The 9,824-nt window shown below is 38.0% G+C and overlaps 1 protein-coding gene across 1 annotated transcript in view; it reads left to right on the forward strand.

The window, feature by feature from the left end:
* Moxd1 (monooxygenase DBH like 1) overlaps positions 1-9,824 on the forward strand; it is an 82,372-nt gene that overhangs the window by 71,106 nt on the left and 1,442 nt on the right. The window contains exon 11 of the mRNA XM_008822116.2: positions 9,165-9,333. Within this exon, the coding sequence (XP_008820338.1) occupies positions 9,165-9,333 (169 nt within the window). The remainder of the gene's footprint in view (positions 1-9,164; positions 9,334-9,824) is intronic.

Genomic DNA, 9,824 nt, shown 5'->3' on the forward strand with positions numbered 1-9,824 from the left:
CAAATCCACACCCACTCCCTCCCCCACCAACCCCTCCCATATCTCCCCATCACTTTTTCCTGAACAACTTCCTGTACTCTTTTTTTTTAATGGGGCTTTTTGCTACTCTAACATCCCCCTCCCCCGAAGAGGTAACTCTAAACTCTTTCCAGGGATTAGATACGTGCTCCCAAATACTTTTGACATTTTTGGCATTTGGAACAGAACAGGTCACTAAGAGGCCCAAGGACATTTAGAATTTTAGAGAAGAAACTGGCTACTTTTCTTCGGGGTCTTTTAACCCTAACTGCTTAGCCAAATCCTACCTCCCTTTCTTATCACACCATCCCTTGAAGGTTACCCAAATTGTGTATGAGGAATTGGGACACAGGCCACTCTGGCTTCTTCCATGCTGAGCAGGGACGTGAGGCAATTATGGTACCCTTCGGTGGTTCTATTTCAAAGACTTCCAAATTGTATAACTCTTAACTGTAGGGAGAAAAGAAAGTCTTTGACTGGTGAATAGGAGATGTGAAGGAAAAGTAAAGGCAAGAGTAATTAGCATTACAAGTTCTAGACAGGGACCTGTAAAAAGTTAAAACGGGGCAAATTTCAAATGTTCATATCAGAGTCCATTGGAGTTTCTTGATGAGAGCTTCAAAAAGCATCCCTCCATTGTGTTCCTCCTCATTTTTCTTTTGTCTGCCAAGCCTGGTCTTGAGAGTGATGGACTCAGGATTTGTTTTCAGGCACTTTGATAGCTGTTGGAGTGGCTAGAATCAGTGTCAGTTCCCTCACAAAGGCTTCTAGATAGGGGGAGAAAACAAACTTAGCCATCATTTTAGAACAATAGTGGGTTGTCTCCCTTACCTACAGGTGGGCACTACAGTATTGCAGACCAGGATTTGAAGTTTTACATCTGAGCAGCACTTTGTAATTAAAAACAATATCATCAATGAAAAATAATTGTCTAAATAACATTTTATATGGACTTTAGTCTAATATCTGAGAAGTGTGCTCTTGCACTCTTACACCCTTGAACTCTTAAATATACTGATCACTTTAATCTTTGGTTATACTTTCCTTTTGGGTGTTTAAGACCATGCAGTTGGCCCAAATAAATCAATTTATTTTTATTCTTAAGGTCATTTGAGGATCTGTTCCTCAGGGGTCACCTGGGCTTGGGAGGAGCTCCTGGCTCCTTGCTTTTACCAGTTCCGCCTATGTGAAGATAAGTCAAAGGTCCTGCTCAACCATGGTTGGCTTCACTTGGAAGCATGGAGGAAATGTTTCTTCTGCATTGACCTTCCTTTTTTAAACTGGACACTGTCTCAAGTCCATCTGGTGGGGTCTCCATGGCCTCCCTGAACAAGAGGACAGGTGACTCACCACAGTTCCAGGACATTTTGATAGATGCTCCATAGTCCCCTGGAACTTAATTGACCTTGGAGGGCAAGGAGCAAAAAAACTGTCCTTTAAGTCCCTGTGACCACATTAGTATAGGCCTCGAAATATGGCTGTTAAACAGCCAAGAAGGTTAGCTCCACCAGTCTGGTACTTTTAATTACCATATACTATGTAGATAAAGCTTGGGCAAAACCCAGATGTTCTCAGATAAATCTTGACTAGACATATATTTCGTTCCTTAAACTAGTTGACTAAACTATGACCTTAGAAATTTTAAGATTATGTATATATTACTTTTGTCTCATCCTTTCTATATCATAACAAACCTACGCAGACTTCTATTTTTAATCTTTTTAAGATTTTACCCAAACATTTTCTTAAGTTTTTATTCTTCTTTTTTTTTTTTCCTTTTTTATTTCCCCAGTGATCAGTGGTTGAAACAGGGTGTCACTCTACAGCCCAGACTGGCCTCAAACTAATGCTAGTCCTCTTGCCTTAGTCTTCTAAGTACTGGAACTATAGGCATGAACATATGACTAGCTTCAAGTGCTTTCTTTTGAAAATTTTCAGTATTCAATTTCCAGATCTTATTTTTCCAATTTACTTGACACAAAAATTTATTTTGTCTTAAATTTACTTATTTTGCTCTGCCATCCCCCTTTAATTCATTCTGTTGGTTCATCGTCTTGTACTTGAACTTTTACATCATTAAATTCATGTCATTAAAATAAACTACAAAAATGAAATAATTTTCAGGACTTTCTCCAGTTTAATTTGTTCATATTTTCCTCTAGGCTCAGTTTGCCTGTAGTTTATAAGCCGTATTATATAATTAAAAGCTCCCCGTGTTTCACAGTTGAGGTTTCATTTCTTAATTTTGAGGCAATTCTGTCTGAAACTTCACCTACACATATCTAAGCCTAGCTTGCTTGCTTTCTACCCCACAGTTTGAGAATTAGATGACTTGTGTTAAGCACATGTGCTTCCATAGTTTGAGAGTAAAGGACAGGGGATGCTGGGACTGAACACTTCATGGTAGGATGTGTGTATGGTTCATACCTCCAGTTTATTAAAACTCTTTTCAAGGCTGCTTTCCCCCTGGTAGGCTGGATCACTTTCATAGAGAATGCAGTATCTTTGGACCTGGCTGTCTAGTCTCTTGCCCCTAAAGCCTGTCTTCTGTCAAGGAGACTCCATCTGGCTGTGTTCTTTGCAGTATTCATTCAGAGTGTGAGCAGGATTACAAATTGTGCCTTGCTGACTCAGATGTCCCACCTTCCTTTCTTCCTTAACAATCAGATTGTCAAGTTTATGACATCATCTTGTATCTTGGTTTTGGCTTCCTCTTGATGACCTGCTTTTGTCTGTTTTATCCATAATTTTTAGTCAGTTGTTTAGGGCATGGCTCATGAATAAGTGTACACGTTTTAAATATACTCTAAGAAAAATTGTCAGTGCTGCACCAATTCAACCCCACCACAAACAATATAAAGGAGCATGTCAGGGCCACGCCTCTCATAAAGTTCAGGGAAGCTGAAAATCTGCTTTATGTCACTATATATCAGTTTCTTCCTTTCTGTAGTAGGATTATAGCCTGTATTCTTTCCTTTCTGACTTCTTTTACTAAAAATGATTCTGAGATTTGTCCATGCCTGAGGATGCATCAGCATCAATACAGTACCTTTCTCTTGCTGAATAATAGTCCCTGGGTGAATGTACCTCCAACAGATGCACCACTGCAGGAGTTAGATTTCAGCATCAATTTTGGAAAGACATAAGCATTCAGACCACGGCAGGGGGCTACTGGGAACAAGCCAGTATCTCTCCAATTCAGGATGTTTCATTCCCAGAATATTTTATAGTTAATTTTTAGAACTACAGCAACAAAGAAGGCTTGGTTAGTTCAAAACTACCCTATAGCTTCCCTGTAGTCACTTGTGGGTGTGTGCGTGTGTATATGTGTGTGTGTGTGTGTGTGTGTATACAGCTGTGTACTCCTTGTTACTTTTTTATACAAGTTTATTGTTTATTGTATATTGTTTAATTGAATCACCTATTTTCCTATTGAATTGTAAAGCATACTTTATATTTTGGATATTGGTCTTTTGTCAACATTGAGTCACATAATTTTCCCAACATTTTTAACTGTTTACTGAAATACCTTCTCTTTGTGGCTTGTTTTGCACTTTTGAAATTCTGAGAAATCCTTGTCCACCAAACATCATGTATATTTCTATTGTGTTGTTTTTTCCTCTAAAAGTTTAATTTTTCACATTTAGATTGATGACTTGTTTTTAATAGATTTTTCATGTGGTGTGAGGCAAATCTAAAGTTCATCATCAAACAAATATCAAGTTGCTAAAGAACCACTTGGTCAAAGAAAACCTTCTTTAATTTTTTTATATTTTTAATTAATTAATTGTGTGTGTATGTATATATGCATGTCAGCATATGCATGCTATTGTGTATGTGTGGAGGACAACTTGCAGGGGTCAGTTCTCTCCTTCTACCATGTGGGTCCCAGGGATTAAATTCAGGCTGTTGGGCTTGGGCTTGGCTGCCTTTATCCACTGAGCCATCTCACGGGCCTGAAAACTGCCTTTTTGCTATTAAGTTACTTTGGAATATTTGTTGCAGAGCTGTTTGACCATATGTTGAATCTGATCTGGACTCTGTTTTATGGCTGTACATGTGCAGCCTTACTTTGGTAACATACTTGATTATCATAGTTTTAGATGAAATATCTAATATCTTAAAATAAGGGAATGCAAGCTTAGACACTCCTATTTGTTACTTTTTTCCAAAATTCATTGGAGAGACTGGATTCATTTCATTTCACATATATAATTAGACAACTTGTCATTGTTTTTAAAAAATACACTGCTTGAGTTCCCTACAGAGTTCAAGACATGAAGAAGAAACCCAACAGCCACCTGTGCAACTCAGGGCTAAATTGCTACACTAGTGACGGAGGCAGAGCTTGGAAATCTTCAGACAAAAAATAAAGTCTCAATTACCAATTTAATCATCTTTGTCTCCATCCCTGGGAAAGAAGCTTAAAAAACCAGCAAACAAGCAAAACTAACTGAGATTTGGATAAGATGACATGGAGTCTGCAGATCAATTTAAGAGAACTGGCATCTCAGCCACATTGTTTTCCATTCCATGAACATCGCATGCCTCCCTCACTGAAGCAATCTCTCCTCCTCGGCACTCAGTTTCAGAATTCAGTGTAGATGCTTTTCAAGTGTTTTGTTAATACTATTAATTTCTCATGCGTTCATGCTTTTATATGCTAATTCTTTGTTTCTGTCTCTCAGTCATTCCCAGATCTTGGGGTGGTCACTGAACTGTCTTGTGACTAAGGTTCACTTTTACATATTTATGTACTTAGTAATTTTTGACTAGACATGTGAATTTTTGTTGATTTACACTGTGTTGTCTCTACTTCTTTAAAGTTCTTGTCAGTGTGATCCTAGAATATATGTTTAGAGCTATATATCTTTAATACTACAGGCCGACCCATTCTCGACCGAATGCCTGTGTCATCAGTGAAGACACTCCGGCTAGTTGGAACTTGAACGTAAGCCAGATCTGTGAACTCTGGGAATTGTTTAGTTTCTAATTTCCCAGTTTTTCTTACCCAGCTTTGTGGAATTCATCCTAAAGATATTTGGCTCATCACTCAGGCCACATATTTAGCTGATCTTGATGCAGGTCAGCTAAATTTTAAACAACTATTTACAGGTGCTTTTTACCTTTGCAGTACTCTACTTTGAAAACTCCAGTGTTTTAGACTCCTTAACTCTGACAAAAGTCTCACTAATTTATTGAAATTGTCGTTTTATTGCACACCACTTTCTGTGTCATGGCCAACATTGGCTTTCAGCAGAACTCTGAGATGAGCACAGCATTCAAATATCTCATGTGTTTTGCTTTGGGTTTTCTTTTAGTTTTTTCTTGCTTTTTTCTAGATTCCTAAACCAGGTACTCTGTACAGCTTTGTCAGTAAGTTTTGTTTTGGTTTTTTGGGTTTTTTTTACAGTAAGTTGGTGTCAGTTACTCTACATGACGTGGAGTGAAAGTCCATTAATGAGCATTTTGTTGGTTTTACTAATTTTTGGCCATATGTTTATTTGTATGATGGATGGAGAATCTGTAAGGCTATTCATTCAGCTGTAGGCACCTAGCACTGCTTCTTGGCTGAGATTATCGATCCCTCCCCACCCCACACCCTAAACTCCATCAAGAAAGAGTCCAGCTATAGGACTTTTAAAACAGTGCTGGGGTTTCCAGGCAGACCCAGAGAAGAAACGTAACGAATACAGCTTATTTTCTCCCATATGTTTAAAAATTTATACAGAGCAGGAGAGCCATGTCTAAAGTCATTAAACATTTAAATGTTTCAGGGATTACATTGAATTACAAATATAAATCACCGACATTATTGTGTATTATAGTAAATTTTATTGTTTTCTAAGAGAAAATGTATCTCGGAGTTTAATTCAATTTACAAAGGAAAATTATCCATCGGTATTAAAGCATAATATTAACACATTTTTTATATCCTTTCTAGCATCTTTTTGTTTGTATGCAGATCTGGGCAGGCATTTACTCCATTCCTAAGTGTGCAAACATGTACTGTGTTTGTTTCTATGACATTCTTGATACTTCTAATTGAACCCTAATCCCAGTAATAGCTGAGGTACTTTTTACTTTGAAGGTACCTGTTTCTGGTTTAAAGCTTAGTCTTTTTCAGGCAAATAATTAGTATATATGCTTTTTTGGGACTCTCATTTTTCTGTCTCCTCCTCTGTTCTCCAGGGATTAATCTGACCTGTGGTGTTAGGGAAGGTGGAAAGGTTAGAGGTAACAAGAAGGAAATGTATTACTAGGGGTGGAAAGGAGGCCATCCTAGAGAAGTTGGTGACTGCATTGCTAGGCTGCCCACCCCAGACACTTTGTCTCCAATATATGAGCCATTTAATGTGCCCTTGTCAGCTTGCCTATCCTACCAACAGATATAGTTATGTCTGTCACTTTATGCTATGGGATCTCAATAAATGTTAATTTACTGCCTTTTATAGCATCAAACCTTTTAGATTCTTCTATGCATAATGCTGACAGTTCACTCAGCAGTGCTGTGACTGAAACCAAATTTTCCCCTCCTAAGCATTTCAGAACAATGTCAGGTGCCCCCCTGTGGTGTTTCAGGGACTTGCAGACTGATACTTTTTCCCTCTGACATCTGTATTTCTTTGTTTATAAAGTTGATTTTCTCTTTTCAATACAGACAGCTTACCTATTTAAAAAGTAAATTATTTTAATGTCTGTTGCTAAATGATTTTATATGTAACAAAACCTAGCAGTTTATTTTAAGTGTCAGTGTATTCAATTTTAGTAAACTTCTTTCCAGTCAAGATTTGCTCTAAACTAATTCTGGGCTTTTATCTATAGGTCAGCACAATTTGATGGGAAAATACTATAGATTTGAGGATACTGAATGATACGCTCAATGTAGTGTGATGCTGTTTGCTCTAAGTTATGGTACTCAACTTTAAAGGCTCTGTGTGAAATAATGAATTTAAATATATAGCAAAGATATATTGACTTTAATTGAAGAGAAATTAGGACTGAAGACTATAAGGAGTTTCTTATATTGCCCATTTTTTCATTTTTTCACTTCTTACAATAGACAAGAGACAATTTTGAATTTTGACACTAAAATTTCACAGGTATAGCCATTCCCTTCAAGTTCATAGATTGTCTACCTACTAAAAAAAGATAATGCACTTGAGTGAGCTATGCATATAAGACAGAAATCAAGGACAAAGAAAATGAGGAAAGTGAGGTCCGAGTATCTAAACTGTATTTCTCAACTGGTGACTGATTCTGCGTGATTACTCTCAATCACTAAAGCATCATTTTATGCTGCTGACAGAGCCAGACACCACTGGCCACCCATGATAACCACCTTCAGCACCCATGGATTAGTTAATGTACAATTTTATGTGTGAACAGTTGTACTTTCTAGAAATCAATATTATAAAACAATAAAACCTGAGACTTGAACTCCTTTTCAAACTCATTATGCTATTTTTCTCTGATCTCTTCTTTCTTTGACATTCACAAACGTGCTTTTAAAGAAGAATGTGCTGTGCTTTTTTACGGTGGCACTGAAAGCAGTAATTTTGGGTACAAAGTATTTTTCCTCAGTAATTTTGGGTTTTTTTAGTATTTTTTTTCTTTTGGGGGGGCACTTTTTGAGACAGGGTATCCCAGTAGCCCCAGCTGTCCTGGAACTCACTATGTAGACCAGGCTGGCCTTGAACTCACAGAGATCCGCCTGCCTCTGCCTCCCAAGTGCTGGGATTAAAGGCATGCGCTACCATGCCCGGCTATTATGTTTATTTTATTTTATGTGTATGTGTATTGCCTGCATGTGTGTAAGTGCACCTGTGTCATGCAGTGCCTATGGATGTGAGAAGAGGGCATCGGATTCTTGGAACTGGAGTTACAGACTATTGTTAGCTACCATATGGGTGCTGGGAATTGAACCAGGTCCTCTGCAAGAGCAGCCAGTGCTTTTAACCACTGAGCCATCTCTCCAGCTCATTTTGGTTTTGAGACAGGGTTGTATGTAGCCCATGTTGGTCTTGAACTCACTATGTAGCTGTGATTGGCTTTGAATTCCTTATCTACCTGCCTCTGCCTCTCTAGTGCGAGAAATATAGGCATGTGCCACCATACCCAGTTTCAGTAAAAATCTTAAGCCACTGATTCAGATTTAAATCATTAGTGTTTATCCTCTCACTAAGCAACCAAAGCAAGACAGACAGCTGCAAGGTCAGACGTTTCTATTGTGTGTTTTGAATTTTACACCTGTTGTGGTAACTTTCAAGAGCCTATTTTTCTATTGCAACATTAGTAGCATCGTGTTCTTCAGAGAAGAATACCTACAAATTATATTATATTGTTAGCTGGAATTCTAAGACTCTGGATAAACCTTCTGAGGCAAAATTGCTTAAAAGAAATATCTATTTGCAGGATTCCCATGCTCTAGTGGAGGGGCCCACACCCATGTATGTATAGGCTTTGAGTGGATTTAATGGGTTATAAAAAAGAAAGAAAAGGGATATGAAGTTGGAAGAGGGTAGGTGGGGGGAACATGGCACATTTCAGAGGGGAGAGATGGGAGATATATATGATCATATTTCATTGTTGACATGTATGAAATTCTCAAGACTAAAGAAAAATTGAAAAAAAGAATTCCTTTCAAAGTAAAACAAAACCAATCCAGCAGCAGCAAAAATTGATGAATGTGGGGGTTAGAGAGATGGCTCAGTGGTTAAGAGCACTGGCTGCTCTTGAAGAGGACCTGGATTTGGTTCCCAGCATCCAAATGGGGGCTAACAATCATCTATAACTTTAGTTCCAGGGGATCTGGCCTCTTTGGGCACTGCACATACATGGTGCACAGACATATATACAGGCAAACACTCATACAAATAAAAATAAATATAAAATAATAAAAATAAATTTTTAAAATTTGATGAATGCATGGCTTCTTTCAACTAAAAGAAGATAAATCATTCTTTAGAATGCCTTTCATTTAGTATGTATTTCTAGTAAGCACTAATGAGTTCATAAATGCTTTTACGGTATTTTTTTTGTATGTAAAAATGAATGTGCATGAAGTCTGTTTCAGAATTCTGAAGATTAAAGAAGTTATATAATGCTTATCTTTTCTGAATGTAATGGCAATTGTTTAATTTCAGGACATGGCCTTTCATTATCAAAAGCCCTAAGCAGTATAAAAACCTTTCTTTCATGGATGCAATGAACAAGTTTAAATGGACTAAGAAAGAAGGGCTCTCCTTCAATAAGCTTGTGCTTAGCCTGCCTGTGAACGTGAGATGCTCCAAGACAGACAATGCGGAGTGGTCGGTAAGCCCACCTTGCTTCATCCTCTGAGAGCTTCCATGTCACATTTTATAGGAATCCAAAAGTGGAAATTCTAAAGTTCATTCGGACATCCATAAACCCTGTGGTGCACTTGTCCTTTGATAAGGCTGATAATTTATTTGTTCAGTGATTATTTGGGCTGACAGTGAACCCTCTGATTCCTGAAAACTCCCTTCCAAGAGGGAAATTTATTCTAAAACTCTACTTGTGATGAAGTGGAACTAGGACAGGAAGGCTACAGAAAGGACAGGATTTGATTTGTGATTTTTCCCAGATTCCAAGAGGGAAATTTATTCTAAAACTCTACTTGTGATGAAGTGGAATTAGGACAGGAAGGCTACAGAAAGGACAGGATTTGATTTGTGATTTTTCCCAGGAGTGCCTAGCCTTCTTCCTTCCCTCATACCCAGGGTCTGTTTCTGCCTTACCTGATGCTTGGCTTCCTCAGCAAGCATCATCTGCCCCCTTATCCC

Source organism: Nannospalax galili, unplaced genomic scaffold (genome assembly GCF_000622305.1).
Source record: "Nannospalax galili isolate Female #2095 unplaced genomic scaffold, S.galili_v1.0 scaffold186, whole genome shotgun sequence".
NCBI classification, from domain to species: domain Eukaryota; kingdom Metazoa; phylum Chordata; class Mammalia; order Rodentia; family Spalacidae; genus Nannospalax; species Nannospalax galili.